The sequence below is a fragment of the Puma concolor genome, chromosome B2 (genome assembly GCF_028749965.1).
Source record: "Puma concolor isolate L17-30 chromosome B2, mPumCon1.1.hap2, whole genome shotgun sequence".
In the NCBI taxonomy this organism is placed as follows: Eukaryota; Metazoa; Chordata; class Mammalia; order Carnivora; family Felidae; genus Puma; species Puma concolor.
In genome coordinates, this window is record NC_141671.1 from 132,171,469 (window position 1) to 132,191,611 (window position 20,143).

General features: G+C 38.5%; 1 protein-coding gene across 1 annotated transcript in view; it reads left to right on the top strand.

The window, feature by feature from the left end:
• The window catches only part of UTRN (utrophin), a 469,064-nt gene that overhangs the window by 87,416 nt on the left and 361,505 nt on the right, over positions 1–20,143 (top strand). The window contains 8 exon segments of the mRNA XM_086708068.1: positions 1,313–1,414; positions 4,633–4,740; positions 5,023–5,202; positions 6,034–6,203; positions 9,962–10,085; positions 13,331–13,418; positions 19,408–19,649; positions 19,814–19,994. Of these exon segments, the coding sequence (XP_086564194.1) occupies positions 1,313–1,414; positions 4,633–4,740; positions 5,023–5,202; positions 6,034–6,203; positions 9,962–10,085; positions 13,331–13,418; positions 19,408–19,649; positions 19,814–19,994 (1,195 nt within the window).

Consider the following 20,143-nt stretch of genomic DNA (forward strand, 5'->3'; position numbering starts at 1 on the left):
GATTTTTAAACAAATTTACTTATTTAGCCCTATTAATACTCATATAAGATTATGTTCCTGATTTTTGTGTAATATAAACAGAACAAATCAATTAAGCATTTTTTTTTATTTTCTAGGAGCTCAAAACAGGTCTTATAAGGTTAAAAATTTTTTTTCATAATTTTGGCATTACATATGAAAATTTTCTTAGCACATAAAAGGTGGTTGATGCAATGAATTTTTTGAAAAGATAATTATAGCCTGAAAAATTTGAAGCACAAAAAGTAGATATGTATGCTCTACTTTGAAGATATGTGTAAAAATGTCAAATTCTTGAATAAAAACCACAGTGATATGGAAAGAGCAGGATTTTGGAGTCAAAAGTTTAAAAGATAGGGGCACTTGGGTTGCTCAGTTGGTTAAGCGTCCGACTTTGGCTCAGGTCATGATCTCGCAGTTTGGGAGTGTGAGTCCTGCGTCAGGCTTTGTGCTGACAGCTCAGAGCCTGGAGCCTGCTTTGGATTCTGTGTCTCCCTCCTTCTGCTCCTTCCCTGCTCATGCTCTCTCTCTCTCTCTCAGAAATAAAGAAACTTTAAAAAAAATTTTAAAAAAATAAGTTGAAAAGATAGAGTTCTAGGGGCACCTGGGTGGCTCAGTCATCCAAGCGTCTGACTTCGGCTCAGGTCATGATCTCAGGGTTCCTGGGTTTGAGCCTGGTGTTGGACTCTGCGCTGACAGCTCAGAACCTGGAGCCTGATTTGGATTCTCTGTCTCCCTCTCTCTCGCGCGTGCGTGTGCACTGTCTCTCGAAAATAAATAAATAAATATTTATTTTTTTATTTTTTATCTTTTAATAATTTTTTCATGTTTATTTATTTTTGAGAGAGAGAGAGACAGAGCGTGAGCAGGGAAGGGGCAGAGAGAGAGGGAGACACAGAATCCGAAGCAGGCTCCAGGCTCTGAGCTGGCAGCACAGAGCCTGACGCGGGACTTGGACTCAAGAGCCGTGCGATCATGACCTGAGTGGAAGTTGGATGCTTAACCGACTGAGCCACCCAGGTGCCCCAGTAAATAAACATTTAAAAGATAGAGTTCTAGTTGTACCACTTTCTAGCTATGTAAGGTGAAATTGTTAAACTCTATGGAAATTAGTTTTTCTCCTCTACAAACTTACAGGATTTGTCTGTATTATTTTAAAGCAACTTTTATAAAAATATTTTTCATAAATTGCTACCCAGTAGTAAAGAGCAATGGATGGCATGAATTTCTTTAAGGATCATTATAACTGTCTTTTAAGATTCTGTTGACAAAGGATGGTTTCTTCCTTTACTAGAAACTTGGTGAACGCTGGACGGCAGTGTGCCGTTGGACTGAGGAACGTTGGAATAGGTTACAAGAAATCAATATATTGTGGCAGGAATTATTGGAAGAACAGGTATGAAACTGTTATCCATAATGGGCAAGACAGATGGCGAAAAGTAACCTATCTTTAATTATGGCATTACAATAAACTTGTCTTGTTTACTTTACTTTGAAAGGCAAATACACAAATAATTTTTATTATTTTAAAAAACAGATTTCTATGTATTTTATAACTGATCATGTAGCTTATTCATAGAAATCTTATGACTTTATTGTAGTAACACTTAATTTGATGTGTTCATTATTTAGAATGTTAGTATTTAGACATTCTACATTCACGATTATGATTTTTCTTTATATTTCTGTTGGGTATTGTGTTTGAACTTGTATCAACACAAGGCCTAGCATTTTTAGCTCAGTAAATAATGAATAAATGAATCCACTCACTGCTTTGTGAATTTTAAATTTTTTTTTTTTTTCCCAACGTTTTTATTTATTTTTGGGACAGAGAGAGACAGAGCATGAACAGGGGAGGGGCAGAGAGAGAGGGAGACACAGAATCGGAAACAGGCTCCAGGCTCCGAGCCATCAGCCCAGAGCCCGACGCGGGGCTCGAACTCACGGACCGCGAGATTGTGACCTGGCTGAAGCCGGACGCTCAACCGACTGCGCCACCCAGGCGCCCCTACTTTGTGAATTTTAAATCACAACAATTTTTCTTGATTTCAACCAGAATAACTACTGAAATTAACAAGAAAAGATTATTTAGCGATACCATTCATTTAATACTGGGTTAATACTATTTTTTTTCCAATACGGATTCCAGCAGCCAATGAAATTTTGGCACAAAGCTGCCTCTTTAAGTTTTCAGTCAGAGTGGTGGCCCTTGGCCCACCTTCCATCCTTCCAGAAGAACAACAATCCAAACAGAATACAAATAAGCAAAACTTTTCTCCCAAAATGTCAAACATTTGTGGTTTTCGAAAATAAGCAGATAGTTTATTCCCACATCTCAGTGTCCGTTTAGATTCTTTTAAATGCATTTCATTTCCATCCACAAAAAGCAACTATATTCTTTTCAAGGAATAAAAACAAGTGTATGATGTTTTGTGGTTTACTAAATATGGTGGCCGAGAAAACATCTTAAAAAGTAGGTTGCAAAATTTGTCCCCGTGTAAATTGTTAATCACTACCTCCTGCCCCCAATCTTTGGCCAGAATTTTCTTATTAAAAATTCTATGATGGATCTTATTCTGACTTCTGAAATATTTACATTTCACTTTATAAATATTTACATTTACTTGGACCCTCGTATTCAGGAAAAGGAGTCACATAGAATAGTTATATTTTACTCCAGTAGTGACAGAAGACACTGATCATTAGAAAAGACCTTTGTGTTACTCTTCTACTGAGTAATTTAAAATTTGGAAGTAATTTAATTTAGCAATTAAAAATATTTTAAAAATAGAGAGTGACTAGTATTTTGGCCACTTGTCTTACTGTAGATTTAAAACTAACCTTTGAATGGCTTTCGCTAGTGTTAGGGTTGGAGGAATCGTGTTAAGATGTAGAATTGGAGCCAACGATGGTACTTAATATATACATGATTTGCTTTTGCATGGAATGAGACCAAATAAACTTAATCTGAATTAAAAAATCTTTCAAGGGACTATCATTCACTTGGTTGCAGAGGCTTTAAGGTAGTTAGAAATGGGATCTGAGAATTCCAAACTTCTCAGGATAGGCCAATTTCAAGTGTGGCATGTAGGATATTCTGTAAGGGGTTCCAACCTACCTTTCCAACTTTGATTTTCCCTCTGTCCTTCTGTGTACCGAGGTTCAGATGCTGAGTTCTCAGCTCATAGCCCATTCTTAGGATGTCAGTGCCACATGAGTAGTGCTGGTTCTTCTTCAGGGTTCTGTTCCCAATACATTGCAGATTGTAGATTCCTCATAGTTTGTGTTTTTTTTTTTTTTCATGTTTTTGAAAGAGTGAGTGTATTTCATTTATTTTCTAGCCTGTCTTTTGTTGTTTAAGGTGTGGTATCTGCTGTGGAATGTCTTCTTACCAGTTGTTTCATTTTTGAAATGAAGTAATCTATTAACTCCCTCTCCTTCCCCCACTCTCCCCAACCTGGAACCCATCTCTTCTTCTTTGCAATTGCCATGACATTTTGTGTGTGTGTGTGTGTGTGTGTGTGTGTGTGTGTGTATTTAATTACCAAATTAAAATATAGTGCAGACACATTATATAATATTATATTTAATAATATAAATATTATACATATATTATATATATTTATATATTATAAATAAAAAATAAGCTATCATTCATATATATATATATATATAAACTTTTGTGGTGTCTGCACTTTCTTTTGTCATAGTTTATGTGCATATTTTATCTTTTCTATATTGAAGACAGGATCTGTATTTGCCACTTAATTTCTTAATCTTCATCTTTTTTTTTTTTGGTGGAATATAGAGGCAGGGAATAGTTGTTACATAAACTGATAAATAAAGCAGTTAGAGAATGAATTGATCCCACTGCTGACACAGAACCAAGACTTTTCCATCTCAACTATATAGAAAAGAGCTTCTGCAATAGATATTACACTTTGCGAAGAATTATCTTAATGCAACCATGTGGTTTTCTGCCCCTCTTTCAAGTTTATCTATGTATATTACTAAATATCTTCTGCATGTTGGCCAATGAGATTTAAATATCTATATGTTGGCTTTGGACTATGGCTAAACTTTCTCTTTTAATCACAATTGCTGTTGAACCTGGAACATTAGTATGGTTTTCTTGAATGATGCTATGGAAAAACCATTAGTTTTAGGGTGTGGGTCTTTGATTTGATTCCCTTGTTAACTAGCCAAGTGATCTTGGACACATAATGACTTATCTCTCTTTCCTTCCTAAAATGAAGGGCTGGGAAAGGACAATTCCAGGAGTCTTCCTGCTTCTGGAGAGTTATACTGTGATTCTTTTGGAGATTTGCATAGTTGGATTTAGCCTTTTAGTTCCACATATGTCCCTGAGAATTAGTTTAATTACCCATGTGTGGGGCTAATGTCAGCTTGATCTGTTGCAAATCTGAGAAGGATAATATCTTAAAGAAAGATATTAGGCCATTCACACCTTGAGCTTGGGTGTTTGAAGTCCTTCCTACCCTAAGTAAGAGTGAAGCCCCTACCAGCATAAACGTTAGAGATTTGGGAACTTGATTGAATTGAATGACCAAATGATTCTCCAAATATATTTCTAACTTTTGTTATTACATGTAGTGCTTGTTGAAAGCTTGGCTAACTGAAAAAGAAGAGGCTTTAAATAAAGTCCAGACGAGCAACTTCAAAGACCAAAAGGAACTAAGTGTCAGCATTCGACGACTGGCTGTAAGTGGTGTCAATGTCAGCATCTGTCTTGTAAGCCTGTGATATTTTATTGTTTCTATCAATTGTTCATACAATTTAGTGAGTACAGATTATGAGTCATTAACCAACACTAGAATGCTGCCATATAATCATCTAGAACTAGGAATCTTATGTTTTAGCGTTAGTGAACTGTGTAGCAAGTAAATTTTGCTATAAAATATATGTTTACATTTCCTGCTTGTGGAGCAGGACTATAGAGTCCTTTTAAGAGGGAGTCATCTAATAAAATATTTGAAATATTAGATTTTGAAAGAAGACATGGAAATGAAACGTCAGGCCTTGGATCAGCTGAGTGAGATTGGTCAGGATGTGAGTCAATTACTTGATAATCCCAAGGCATCTAAGAAGATCAACAGTGACTCAGAGGAACTAACTCAGAGATGGGATTCTTTGGTTCAGAGACTAGAAGATTCCTCCAACCAGGTACCTTTTGCTTTGGATTATATGTTGTATGATGAAATAGAAGTTAAATGTTCAGGTTAGTTTTAGTTTTTATGAAATAAAGTAATAATAGGTAAGCTGCAAACTAAAAGTAGGTTCCTTATACCTGGCTTCCTGAAAAATTGAGAAATTGACATGTAAAAAATCTTTCCTTTTCTGAAGTCAATTTTAATAGATCGTTGAAAAACTTACTAATACCGTAATTTCTCTTAATAACTGATAACACTTAGACACGAATCCATTAAATCATCTTTAAATTTTAAATAATCTTATTAATTTAAAAAAATATATTAGTGAATTGATTGAAAATGCAACTGTGGTTTGTACTTGGATGTTCATAGTGGTATTATTTATAACAGTACAAAAGTGAAACAGCCCAAATGTTCCATCAGTAGGTAGATGGATAAACAAATGTGGTCTGTCCATTGCATGAAATACTGACAGTATGAATGAATCTTGAAAACATTGTGCTAACTACGAGAAGCCAGTCACAAGATTAAATGCACTGTAATTCTATCTATATGAACTATCAAAAATAGGCAAATCCAGAGAAATAATAAGTAGATTAGTAGTCGCTAGGGCCTCGGGGAGAGGAGGATGGGGAGTGATGGACTATTTATTAATAGGTACGGGGTTTCTTTTGGGGCCAATAAACCTCTTTTGCAAGTACAGAGTGGGGATGGCTGCATAACACTGAATATACTGATAACCACTCAAACTGTGTATTTTCAAAGGAGAATGTTATGGAATGTGAATTATATCTCAATAAAGCTGTGACAAAACGTTAAAACATTTGGCTGATTTATACTTCAGGTGACTCAGGCTGTAGCAAAGCTGGGGATGTCCCAGATTCCTCAGAAGGATCTTTTGGAGACTGTTCGCGTAAGAGAACAAGTAACTACAAAAAGGTCTAAGCAAGAACTGCCTCCTCCTCCTCCCCCAAAGAAGAGACAGATTCCTGTGGATTTGGAAGCTAAGAAAAAGTGAGAACAGATAGAGACATTTTCTAAACACAGTACCGCACATAATGTATTTGTACTAATTACTAATCATATGCAAATTTAGATGTAATTATTGTGATGGAAATTCAACTGCTAAACCACTCACTGCCCCCCAGCCTTCCAATGTTCTCCTTCCCACTGGCTAAGCGTCTAAATGGTCTCTGGTGATTTTATTTATCCTGTGTTTAGTCTGGAAAACCGTGTGACAGAACCCTTCCTTCTTCCTTTCCATCATCTACCTAGGGAGGATCTGACTGTCCATGATTCTTCATTTATTCTTTCTTTCACCACACTCTGAGAACTCTGGCAGGTTTGCTTTAGATAACTCTCCTTATTCTTTATGCCACTCTTTCCTCTTCACATTCAGCAATACTTCATTCAGGGAAGTCATTCCTTTGTCGTCCCCTTTTTCTTCCTTTCCCCCCTCATTCTTTTTTCACATTTTCTTTCTTTTTTTGTTAATTCCTTTGTCAGATTCATTAACAAATTCTTTATGTTTGCCTTAAGGATCCATCTTTGACATAATTTTTTTTGTTTGTTTGTCTTACTGATTCAAAGGAAACTCAGGAATTTTAGAAAAGGACTAATCGCAGCTAATATGTAGCAAGCATGTACTAATGTCAGATACTCTGTTAAGCTGCGCTGTGTGACAGCCGGGTAATGTACCTCAGATACCCTATAGCAGCTGATCCTTAAATCAGCCCTTTTATTCTCTCCCTTTTATAGGAGGATCCAAGTGCTTGGGTAAATGGGTAATTATTTTGGGCCAGAATAAAAATGATATGGTTTCCCCAGTATAGCTTCTGTAGATGAAGTGGGATTGCAGTTTTACCGGATGATTTTCATTTTGGTAATAAGGCTGTGTTTCTCTGCCTCTTACCAGCATCTCCCTGTGGAGCCAGAGTACCTCCAAGGTGCAGGCAGCAGCTGTGAAACCTTTGCTTCTGGAGCCGAGGCAGCATAGGAGGAAGATGCTTCTGATGTTAATAGTGCCATAGATCTTTTGTTTCCTGAGTGTCTAGTTTCTGCCAGGTAGATCTGGCACTGTGCCTCTCCAGTGCTGGCTTTGTGCATTTGGAAGGAAGAAAGGTTATAAAAGACTAAGGGTGCATTACTATAAAATCTTAAACATGGTCGTGTTGTGTGGAGTGCATTCTGCTGCGGGAAACAGAATACTGTACCAAAAGTGACCCAAACAATGAGGTCATTGATTATCTCACAAGAAGTCCAGAAGCAGGGCTTTCACCATCAGGCTTGTCCTCTCTGGTCCCAAGATCCTGCTGTAGCACTGGGCATAACATCCTTGTATAACCCGATTTATATGCAGGAAGGCCAGTTTTTCCTTATTTATCTTTTTTTCTTTTTTTAAATCGGGGAGAAAGACCTTGCCTGGAAGACATCAGCTAACGTCCCCCGCGGTCTCAGTGGCCAGGATTCAGTCACTTCCCTGCCATGGGTGCATGGGAGGTTGAGGCCGTCTGGCCATTTTGGTCTCCTGTCATTGCATTCTGGGGGACTTGGACAGCAGAGAAAAGTGTGGGGAGAGGAATGTCTGTTAGTTGAGCAGCCAGCTGTGAAGACCATAGGCTTCCAGTCCGTGGTTTGATTGGTGCGGAAATCCCTTCAGTTAACTCCTGGACACAGAGAAGCTTGTGTACATCCGGTTCATTATGATAGGAGGCAGTGAGATCTCATTGTTAGAAAGGTTATTTTTATGCCCAGCCCAAGTCCGCCCCCTCCATGTCTCCCTGTATTTGCTAGTTCTGCTGCCTGGGGTGCCATAGAGCGGCACCAGCCTTCAGTATGGAACCTCCTTAGTATTGCAGGGAGTTTCATATTCTCATTTCTGCTGGCCTTCGGTGTAGAGGGTCTTCAATCCATTCCTAGTGTGACAGGGCTTCCAGACCCTTTAACACCTTCAGTCTGCTGTAGAAACCACTGTTTGCTTGTCTTAAAATGGGCTCTCTGAGCAGATAGGAGCTTAGTATCGTTTATAATACATGCTTCAGAAATGGCAGTTTATTTCCTCTTCTTTTTTCTTGGTGCTGCTGGTGGCTGGCTGGTTTAGCCTGCTCAAGGTCTGGAGGGGTGGTCATTTCCTATAATCTAGATCTCTGTTGACATGGCCTGAAACCATTGCTACCTTGTGGCGTTCACATCACCCTTGTTTATATTAAGGGCAGAAATGGTCTAAGTCCCCAAGGTCCTTTTATATGTGTGATTTGGGGATGATGTTCCTCTTCTCTGAAAGATTAAATAGAAGCCTGCTGTTAAGATGACGGAATGAAAGTACTACTGTTTGAGGGACACCTCAACCATTGGTTATTTATCTACAGTGTCACAAAATCCCTTTACAAGTTACAGGGAAAATTGATCTTGATGAAAAACCAAATATTCACAACTCGCCAGAAACACTTTAAGCTGTTTCCCAAGAAGAAACAGACAACCCGTGCTTACCCTAAAGTACCTAAAAATACCCAGAAGTTCTTTTGAGAAGCTCTGTGGGTAGAGTGCTGGTGAGGAGGACAGACTATCTGGTTTGAACCAGAGCTCTACCAGCTGTAGCTTTGTGGCCCTGGGGCAGTTGTTTAAAACCTCCCCGGGCTCAATTTCTTCATCATTAAAAGGGATAATAATAGTATAGGTGTCTCAGGGTTGTGGTGAGGATCACTTAATAAGACACACAGAACACTTTGAAAAGGGCCAGGTACATGGCTGACAGTGACTGTTTCTCCTCTCATTTTTCCTTGCTGTGGTTCCCACAGGCCTCTTCAACTTTGTCCACTCTTTTTCTTTCCCACCATCACATCTCAGTTCTGGCTCAGGGTGCTACCGCAGCCTGTTTTTCTCTGGTCTTGCCACCCTTTATTCTTTCTCCTCAGTGGACACTAGAAGGTAAATCCAGCCATGTCAATCCTGTGCTTTCAACCCTTCACGGGCTCTCCCTTGCCCTTTGGTTGAGCCCAGACTCCTTAATCTACCCTGCAGGTGGGTGTGGTTGTCTGCCCTTGTCCTTCCCTGCCTAGTACTCACTTTTCCAGTCACGCCTAATCACTTGCTGTTTGCACAGTGTGGTCCTCCCTTTCTTTGTTCTCCCTTTGCAATGAAAACGTTTGCTAGGCACAGTATTGCTGTTGTGCTCCAGGAAGGCATCCACCCCCCCCCTCCCCCCGCCACGTCCCCTGACTAAATTAGGAGCCATAACTGTGAATTCCTGGAATCAGCATCTGGCAAGTTCTCTGGTGATTGCCTGCTACTTTCCATTGCCTCTCCCAGACTGGAAGCTCTGTGAGGGCTGGGATTGCGTCTGATTTACCTTCATAGCAAGAGCCCAGTCCAGCGCCTGGCATATACTGGGCTCAATAATTACGTTAAATGAAAGAAGGCATTAACTTTAAGAATATCTGTATCTTTTTTTTTCTTTCTGTTATTTTCTAATCAAATCTGTTTTCATCATCTATAGGAGTTTGTAAAAATCTAAGTATTTTTTACAAAGCTTAAACATTAATTATTTAAAAAATATTAACTTTACAATATTATTTCTCTTTTCAAACTTTTAATTATAAGTGTATGGTTTTATTTTGTATGGTTACTAGGTATCTGTGTTGCCTTTTTTTTTTTTTTTTTTGAGGAATATTTAAAACACATGCCTGAGGGGTCTTTTGATTGCTCTGTCTTGAGCCAAGTGAAACTATAGAAGGATAGGAATGACCAATAGTAACATCTGAATCTTAAATCAGGTTTGACGCTGTAAGTGCTGAGCTGTTGAGCTGCATTTTGAAATCAAAGACTGCCATTCAGGCCACAGAGATAAAAGGGTATAAGAAGATGCAAGAGACTTCAGAAGTGAAAAAGAAGTTGAAGGTAAAACATTAAACAAAAACATCCTAGTGAATAAAATATTACATCAGGTTAGATTTGCTGTTGACATAAAAGTGTGATGGGATCCAGAGGCTTCCTGTAAAATAAATGTAGCCATAAGGTAGCTTTTAGGACATTGTAGTAAATTTTCAATCCATCAAGCTGGCTGGCATTCAGACCCCTGTGCGGAGGAGGAATTTTTTTGCCCCCTTTTTCTTAACCTCTGAGATGTGCAGAAAAAAACATTTTCTAAGGTGGTCTAGTTATCAGTATTATTTTTTACTTTGATTAGATCTACTTTAGTCCCTAATTTCTGACTTTGGGTATGCTGAAGATATTTTGCTCGCTGAATGCAACAGATGATTTCAAATCTCACAATTCCTTCCGATATATTTTCATTACAGAAGAGACACATTAAAAAGAAATAAATACCGTTAAAATGTTTGGGATGTTAGCTCCGCTACTTTGTTCCTTCTGTGTGACTGTAAATTGTGCCAGGAGATTGTAGTGACTTATGTCTTTGGTGCTCATTAAGTGTGTGAAAGCCTTTCACGAAGGAGTTGGACACCTAGAGCAAGTCTGTAGTGCCGTCTACACTGGCAGTGGAGTTTGTCTGTGAAGAGTTTGGAGAACATTTCCAAAACAAGATGTGTATAAACATCAGTGGTATAAGCTAGAAGGTGGTAGTACCATGGGAGTTGAGAGGAGGCCAGGATTGCATCTGTGTGTGTACTCGGGGAAGTCCAGGGGTGAGGTAGCACCACGCCAGAACCACAAGGAGCTTGCTTGGGGCTGGGCGTGAAGGGCACAGCAGGCAGGGGGCGCCCCTGAGCAGAGGTGGGGAGGTAGACAAGTTGTGTTGTGATAGTTTCTTTTTTGTTCTGTTTAGTGCTAGGTGTGCGTGTAAAAGTAGTTAGAGAGTTAAGGTTGGAGAGGTGGTTTGGAGTCAGACCCTGGTTGACATTTTGTGTTTGGATGAGAAGTTAAGACTGACTTCTGTCTTATCATTGCATTGTAACTGCTCTTATTTAGAGGTCACCATTGACTGTTGGTTTCTAAATCCAAAGGATGGATTTGTTTTCTCATCGCATCCGCTGCCTCTGTAGCGTTTGCTGCTATTTACCCTTCCTTCTTCTATTCTCACAGCCTTTGGCTTCTGTGACCAGTGATCATTCTAAAATAGACATCTGATCAGGCAGCTCCTATGCTTGCAATTAACTAATGGCTTCCCGTTGCAATGGGGACAAAATCTAAATCCTTAGTGCCCCAGCATGCAAGGGCCTTCCAGGTGGTGCTATGAGTCCAGCCTCAGCTCCTACCAGTCTCCTACAGACACCCTGAGCTCCCCACTCCTGAATCCTGCTCTTTTCTCACTTCCCTGCCTTCACCACGTGCTGTTTTCCTTGTGCAGAATGGCCCTTATTAAGCCTTTATGCTGTGTGGCTGAAAAGCCCTCTACTCCAGTAAGCCTCCTTTAGCCTCATTAGGAAGAGTTAAGTGATTCATCTTTTGACTTCCATGTTGCTTTGACAGAGGAATGTGGAAGGTTGTTACCCTAGAAGCACCATTATCTGAGCCCTCTACACAGGGAGTTGGGAGGGCCAGAAAGGAGAGCTGTGTGCCATCATTTCATATGCTTCTTATAGTTCTGAAAGACCAGTAGATGATATTAAGGAGCATTGAACAACCCAATTCTCAAGGCCACTGAAATGGCAGAGAATTTGGAAGTGAGAGTGATCTTTATGAACCAAGTTCCAGAAAATATTAATAAGTTAATTTCCATTCTACGATCTAGGAACAATTTCACTTTTAGAAATCGTTACTATAGAAATTGTTTGTTACTATAAGGGATGATTGGCGGCTCCTATATTTTCCTTTAATAAGTTTATTTTTTTGTTTTTTTAGACAAGTAGTTATAGACGCCAAAAGGGTTTTGAAAAATGTGAAATGAAGAAAACTTAACCATCACTTTTATCTCTAATTTTCCTTGCAAATTGGGGCAAGATCAGCGTAATTGTGTTAGAGTAAAGGAATACCTTGCTCCAACTGGTGTATACCTGGGTGGAGAATCCCTAGTTCAATCTGTCATCACTGTAGAAAGTAGCAAAAAATCAATTTGTATGGAACAGGTAGTAATTCTTCTCCAGTATGATGGTGAGTTTTTGCATTGATACTTCAATAAAAATAAGTGGTGTTTCTTTGAATCTCTTGTTATTTCTTTATCTTTGTAACATGGTTGTTTTACTTAGTCCCATTAAAGCTGTGCAGAGCAAAGTAGGATAGTTTATTTGACAGAGCCTATATGTGTAGAAATTAGAAGTAGGACTCTTCTTTGGTTTGTCTGGTTGAAATAATATGGGTTGCCTAGAAGTTTTGATTGTGTTATTAGGGGCGCTATTTGAGTAGTTAATTTTCTCAGTTGCGAATTGAGGAGTGGGAGAAATTTCAAATACTGACTGTTTATCCATATACCTCTGTGTGGTGTGTGTGTGCGTGTGTGTGTGTGTGTGTGTGTGTGTGTGTGTGTGTGTCTTCCTGATTTTGTTCAAATCTTTCTTACTAGTTTTGGAAAGATTTTGTCTTCCCTGTCTCTGACATATAGGGGCATTGAGAATATCGAACTATAGAGACATAAATATTAAAATTAAGAGCCATTCTTCAAACATGAGGAACAAAATGCTTCAGTTTGGGTTCCAAAGCATATTGTTATAGTTTAAAATTTATGTATGAATTATGCTGTGGTTGAAATTTATGTTAGAGTCTAAACTTATTATAAGATCAGACAATAGTGAGGCTCAAAATATTTCTGTTTTTCTTGTTGATTAATTTTTGTTCAGTGTCTCTGTCATAGAATATTCAGTTCATTTGACTCAGTTATTTTTATTGTGTGGCATAGAAACTGAGGTTATATGTATGTGAATAGATATCCTGGATCTAAAACACTAATTTTAATTATTTTCTTTTGATAGGAACTCATAATTATAATGTGCAACTTTTTTCTTATAAAATCAACCAAAGGTTTATATTATTTGTTTGAATTTGCCTTTTGAAATTTAAATCAGCTTTGGAATTCTGTGGGGCAGCCTGGAATTACATAGTTTTGTCTTATAGTATTTCTCCTACCTCAACTTTGACTATAACACTGAAAGAGAATGTGGGAGGGACACGAAACATGAAAGTTACAATAGCATGCACATTATATTGAGAAGAAAGTTTGCAGTATTCTTATATTGGAATTTTATTTCCAGGCATTAGAAAAAGAACAGACAGAAAGAAGCCCCAGACTGAATGAATTAAACCAAACTGGACAGATCCTTTTGGAGCAAATGGGAAAAGGTGAGACCCTTGATTTTTTTAAAAATGTGTTTTAGGTGGTAGCACTGAATAATATTTACAGTTTGACAAATTATATATTTAACACTTTTTTTTTCTAGAAAAGTGGTTTTCAATTTTTTTTTAAGCTTTAAGCAGCAGAATCTTTTTTCACATGAAGTCCTGTGCTGAAGCTGATGACAAAACAGAAAAGTGAAGTTGTTCTGCTTTTCTGTATAGTCAGACAACCTAAAGCTCTGATATCTTAGCAGAATGGTTGAAATCCACTGATGTAGAAAAATTTAAAATCTCCTCCTTTGACATTATATATTGGGACCTTTTTTTGGAGAGGGGGTGGCAAAAGAAAATTTTATGTTGGAAATCTTTGGGAAATGAAGTTACAGTAAGGTCAGTTCATTAAGATCATTTGGTTTTTGATCATGTTCAAATTAATCTGTTAATTTATTGCAGGTAACATTTTATAGTTAAATTTGAGAAGGAGTTGCTTGTCTTGGAAATTTTTACCTGTATTTAGAAACTTTTTTTTTCCTTTGCCATTAGCCCTCAGTGACTCTGGGGAATGTAAAGATGAATAGTTTTGATATCCACTTTGCATATGATTCTTCCTTTGGTTTAGCTTTGAGAGACCTCTCCTGTAAATCCTATTCCTTATTCTAGTGATAGTAAATGCTTTGGAGGTCTGCTGCAGAGTTATTTTATTTTTTTATTTTTTTTAAATAATGACCAACATTCAGTGAATATTTATTATATCAGAGCTCTTTGACAAAAGCCACAGACGCCCAAAACAGAATCAGGAATCCTAGTTTGACAAGAATCTTCAGTGTAGTAGTTGTCAATCTTTTTAGTTTTTAACTTTTTATTCTGGAAAATGTAAATATGTACAATGCAGAGTGATGAACCTCCTTATTCTGGTTACCTAGCTTCAGTAATTAATGATATTCTGCCAATTCTTGAATTATCTATACCCCTACTCATTCCTCACTCCTTGTTATTATTGTTATTGTTTATAGTTTTTTTAAAGTAAAATTTACCTACCTTGAAATACATGAAACTTCACTGGGTTGTTTTGAAAAGCCTATGGCCATAAAACAATATGTGGAAAATTTCCATCTCTCCAGAAAGTTCCCTCATGTTCCTTATGAATCAGTCAGCTTTCCATACCCCCTGAAAATCAGATTTTTTAAAACTTTAGATTATTTTTGTCTCTGCATTAAAAAAATGTCATTTAATTATATATATATACACACTGGGGACATGTAGACATACACACATATATATACAAAATTATCTGTATGTCTAATATATGTCCATTTATTGGAAAATTATGCAAATATAACACTGTCTATCCATAGGTATTAGTACAGCTTAATTTATTTTTTTCTTTAAATATAAATAAAGCAAAATTTATTCAAAAACGGTGTTTTCATTCAAAATCCACTTAGCTCAGTGTCTTAATTACCCTGGGTGAGAGGACCCCACGTGGAGATTACTCTTTCAGATATTTACTTGAAGAAACCTACAGATACAGAGAGACCATAATTTCCCCTGAGGTGCTGATTGAATAATTATAATAAATTGTGTGTTGAATTTATGTCTGTTACAATTGTAGGTTCTTCACTTCTGCATTAATATTGTAGTTTGGGAACCAGACTTTGTCTGGTATGAGTGTGGGGTGCTTTCATGAGTCTGGGTACTGATTTTGCCCTCATTTCTGCGTCAGCTTTTAGGCGCTATGTGAGGATTCGTAAGGCTGGTGGAGAAGACTGCCTAGGGGAGGAGTTGGTGAGGGGTGTTATGTTCCAGTGAGAATAACAGTAAATTGGGAAATAGGAGACCTCTGGGTCTCCTGCCCTTTCCTAGTTTTGTGTCCTTGGGTGACTCATGTAACCCTTTTATTTCTTTGCTTTCTTGCCCAGAATGTGAGGCACTCACTAGCATAGTTCAGCTTCTGTCACATGCACTCTTACTGTGAATAGATATGTACTGAGATATATACTCTGGAAACGGAGATCATGTCAAAGTTCTACTTGCAAAGTATCAAGTGCAATATCGGGGGCTATATCATCTGTGGCTTTGTAAAGGAATGAATTTTGTGATGTAATGTGGACTTGTTTAATTTCATGGGAAACCCTTTATATTTCACATGACCATTTTATTTTTGGAGCATTTAATAGGACTGGAAATGCATTCATTACAGGATCCTAATTTTATTTATTTCAAAAGACATATTTAGGATGGGGTGGGAAGCTGGGCACTGGGGGTGTTGGTCTGAATAGGGCACTTATGTTCTGGGTTTACTTTCTTGCTTTTTGAGCAGTGTGTACATTGTGTTACTGAGATAAAGTGATTTTTTCTTTTTTTTTTTTTATTTATTTTTTTAATTTTTTTTTTCAACGTTTATTTATTTTTGGGACAGAGAGAGAGAGAGCATGAACGGGGGAGGGGCAGAGAGAGAGGAAGACACAGAATCGGAAACAGGCTCCAGGCTCTGAGCCATCAGCCCAGAGCCTGACGCGGGGCTCGAACTCACGGACCGCGGGATCGTGACCTGGCTGAAGTCGGACGCTTAACCGACTGCGCCACCCAGGCGCCCCTAAAGTGATTTTTTCAAAATCTCCCCCACTATCTACCATTTTATCTGTTATTGTAATTTTATAGTATCGTATATTACTTCTCTCCGTGTGGTTTTAGTGCTATTAATTCTACTGCTCTTATAAAGCAGAAATGTTGAGCAGAAATGAAAGCACAATTGGGTGCTTCTTGCTGTCCCTCCCTTTTCCCCAAGAAATTTGAAATAAGTCCTAGAGTATGGATAATTAACATAGAGGAAGTTTTTCACAGAGTGTAATTTGACCACAGTCTGCCTATGTAAGCATGCAGATTAATGATTCAGCCCATTAGAAAACAAGTCTTTGGGGAAAAAAAAAGAAAAAAAAAAAAAGAAAAAAGCCTTTGGTAAAACAGATGTTCTAATAATCATGTCATTGATTCCTTCAAAATAATTCCATCGAAAGTCCCACCACAGTGAAGTTTGATGAGACTTATATGCCTTGTGCATTTGAATTATGTTTTGTGGTACCTTATATAGCATAAAAGTGTTTTTAAAAAAGGAAATAATATATTTTATTTAACTTTCATGGCTATTATAATTGTTTTTCTTGATTCAGCTTATCTTTTTCCTAGAGATTGTCAACAAATAAAATAGAGTAGCTGGGCACTGGATGATTTGGCTTTATGATGACATATATTATGACTAGCCTGTGGAATTTGATGGTGGTCCTAGGTTTTGTAAAATTTCTCTTGATTCCAATAGTGATAGATGGAAAGGTGTAAAATCAAGTACGAGTAAGTGCCATGAATATGTTATATTTTATTCCTTTTAGGTAACTAGTAAAATGATGGTCTATTGATTTGGGCTTTTGAATAGTCATTTAAGAGTTGGATGTTCTATAGAAATAGAAAATGTATAAATCAGGATCTCTGGGAGCAAAACAGTTATTTTAAAAGACAATTATTTTAGGGGCGCCTGGGTGGCGCAGTCGGTTAAGCGTCCGACTTCAGCCAGGTCACGATCTCGCGGTCCGGGAGTTCGAGCCCCGCGTCGGGCTCTGGGCTGATGGCTCAGAGCCTGGAGCCTGTTTCCGATTCTGTGTCTCCCTCTCTCTCTGCCCCTCCCCCGTTCATGCTCTCTCTCTCTCTGTCCCAAAAATAAATAAACGTTGAAAAAAAAATTAAAAAAAAAAAAAAAGACAATTATTTTAGAGGCACCTGGATGGCTCTACCGGTTAAGTATTCAACTCTTCATATTGGCTCAGGTCATGATCTCGCATGGAGCCTGCTTGGGATTCTCTCTGTTTCTCTCTCTGTGTCTTTGCCCCTCTCCTGCTCATGTGCACGCACACACAAGTGTGCTGTCTCTTAAAACAAACAAACAAACAAACAAACATTTAAAAAAGACAATTATTGGGACACCAGATGGCTCAGTCGGTCAAGTGTCTGACTCTTGGTTTCAGTTCAGGTCACTATCTCATGGCTCATGAGCTCAAGCCCTGCGTTGAGCCTGTCAGCTCAGAGCCTGCTTGGGATTCTCTCTCTCCTTCTCTCTCTGCTCCTCCTCCTCCTTCATGCGTGTGCTTTTCTCTCTCCCAAAATAAATAAACTTAAAATAAAAGAATTCTTTTGAAGAGCAATGTATAGTTTTCTTTGCTTGATGTGCGAATTGTGCTTTAATTATTACCTGGTATCTGTCCAACCTGCAATATCTCCAGCTTAGAGGAGAGGAGATTTAAATTTTGAGAAATGGTTTGAAGGGGCAAAATGAGTGAATTGTAATATATTGTCAGTGAATAATTACCTCCTACCTGTTTTCAGATGAGAAGGGATAATTTTCCATCTCAAAAATTTTACCAGCTTAATCTCCTTTCTCGTTTAGCATAAACTGCTCTGACATGAAAATGAAGTGGCTGATGTTATTACTTTGCCCCCCTAGAATAGAAATGACCTCATAGAAGCAGAGCCTGGCTCTCCATTGCTCAGAGAGTTTGTCAGGAAAATGGTGATTTGTTTTGTTTATAACCCTGTTAATAGAGACAAATGAACTTGGACTGTGGTGTGAATGATTTGCCAGGGTCTAATATTCTATTACCTGTGTGATCCTGGCCAGTGAACTTTAACAGCCGACATGGTTGATGTATTCAAATTATGTCCCGTCATGTTTGCATTTCTGATTTTCTGTGGGTACAGTGTATTGTAGGATTTTTAAAACTGCATCCTCTGTAGCTCGTAAGTGACCTTTTGTTTTACATGCCATTTTATTCCTTAGGGCTCTCATTACCCTGGATTTTGATTGTGTGTATTTACAAAGCACCATTGTTTTTTTCCCCCTCCTACTCAAATAATAAAGATGTTAAGCCCATTCTTTCAACATGCATGCTCTCCTAAGGAGATGAAGACTCCTTTGCAGATTTCCCATCTTTTTTTCCTAGTAATTTTCAATGATTTGATGCATTTTATGTTAAGGGAAGGGCCGTGATAAAACTTACTATTACATAGAACTATTATTTTTATGGACATTCTTTACCACTCAAAAATACGGGCTAAAATTATGTCAGTAATAAACATAATGGTGTTTTTTCTGATGTGTTAAAGTAGATCATCGTACCACTGCTTTGATATTTTGATCTTTGCTGGTCTGTGTGGGGCATGCCCAGTAGGCCACTGAAGCCTCTCGGGCCTGGCTGCTGGCCTGATTTTCCTACACTCACCAGGTTGCTCCCTGCAGTAGGGCTTCTCACCATTCATTCTGTGGTTCCTAGGACACTATGGTTTGGTCAAACCAGACTCTTGAGCTCCCTCCTCGATTATTTAGCCAGTTGTCTTTTTTGTGATGACAGAGGGTTTACCTTCTCATGTCAGAACTTGACAGGTCCACATAATTCATTGTATTTCCCTGGTTCACTGTAGCAGCTAGCAGAGTGGTAGGATGCACACAGTTTGTATAAAAGGCAGTGGCTGGAACTCTACTGATGTGCCTCTTGTGACAGCAATACCACTCCCGAACTGCCATTTCAAGCTTCCCATCTCCTGCTTTGGTCAGGGAGTGAAACAAAATTAAGTTTATTTATTTTGAGAGAGAGAGAGAGAGAGAGAGAGAGAGAGAGAGAATGAGAATGTAAGCAGGAGGAGTCGGGGAGAGAGAATCTGAGCGCAGGGCCCGACACGGGGCTTGATCTCCCAAACCACGATATCATGACCTGAACTGAAATTAAGAGTTGGATGCTTAGCCAGCTGAGCCACCCTGGCACCCCTGAAACATAGTTATTTCTAACAGTATCATTGTAATTTTGTTGTTATGTTAAAAGGGACTTAAAGGAATGATCATTATATGTGACATCGCCTCATTATTTTGAATAGGTCAGAATGTTTATAACAAATTGAAAACAATTTTTATACTAGCATATGAAGTGTCTGCTTATTTTTTATGTCCGCGTAGAAGGTATTCCTACTGAAGAAATAAAAAACGTTCTGGAGAAGGTATTCTCAGAATGGAAGGATGTATCTCAGCATTTGGAAGATCTGGCAAGAAAGATTCAGCTACAGGAAGATATAAATGCTTACTTTAAGCAGCTTGATGATCTTGAAAAGACTGTAAAGACAAAAGAGGAGTGGGTAAAACACACTCCCTTTTCAGAATCTCCCCAACAGTCCTTGCAGAGCTTGAAGGACTCCTGTCAGGTAAAGAGATAACCATCCAGAACATGAAAGAATCCTATGTCCAGTCCTGTATTTAAAAAAGATGCTATTTGTATCATGAACATTAGGTTAATGCCACTCTGATTCACTTTCTGTGAGGATGTTCATCTTCAGTGACTTCTGTGACCCTATTTTCTCTTCCGTAGCGGGAACTGACAGATCTCCTCAGCCTCCACCCCAAAATTGAAAAGGTGCGTGCAGGTTGCTCAGCCCTGAAGTCTCAGCGCTCCACCCCGGATTTTGTCCAGCAGGGCTTTGATACCTTTCTGGGCCACTACCACGCTGTGCAACAGGAATTAGAGCATCGTCAGCAGCAGCTAGAGAACGGTAAACCCATTCTCTTGGTTTTCTTAGTAGATGACTCCACTGTCTTCTCTCTCAGTTTGCCTTAATGTAAAAATTAGTCTCAGGTGCCTCAGTTGGTTCAGTATCCGACTTTGGCTCAGATCATGAGCTCACAGTTTGGGGTTTGAGCC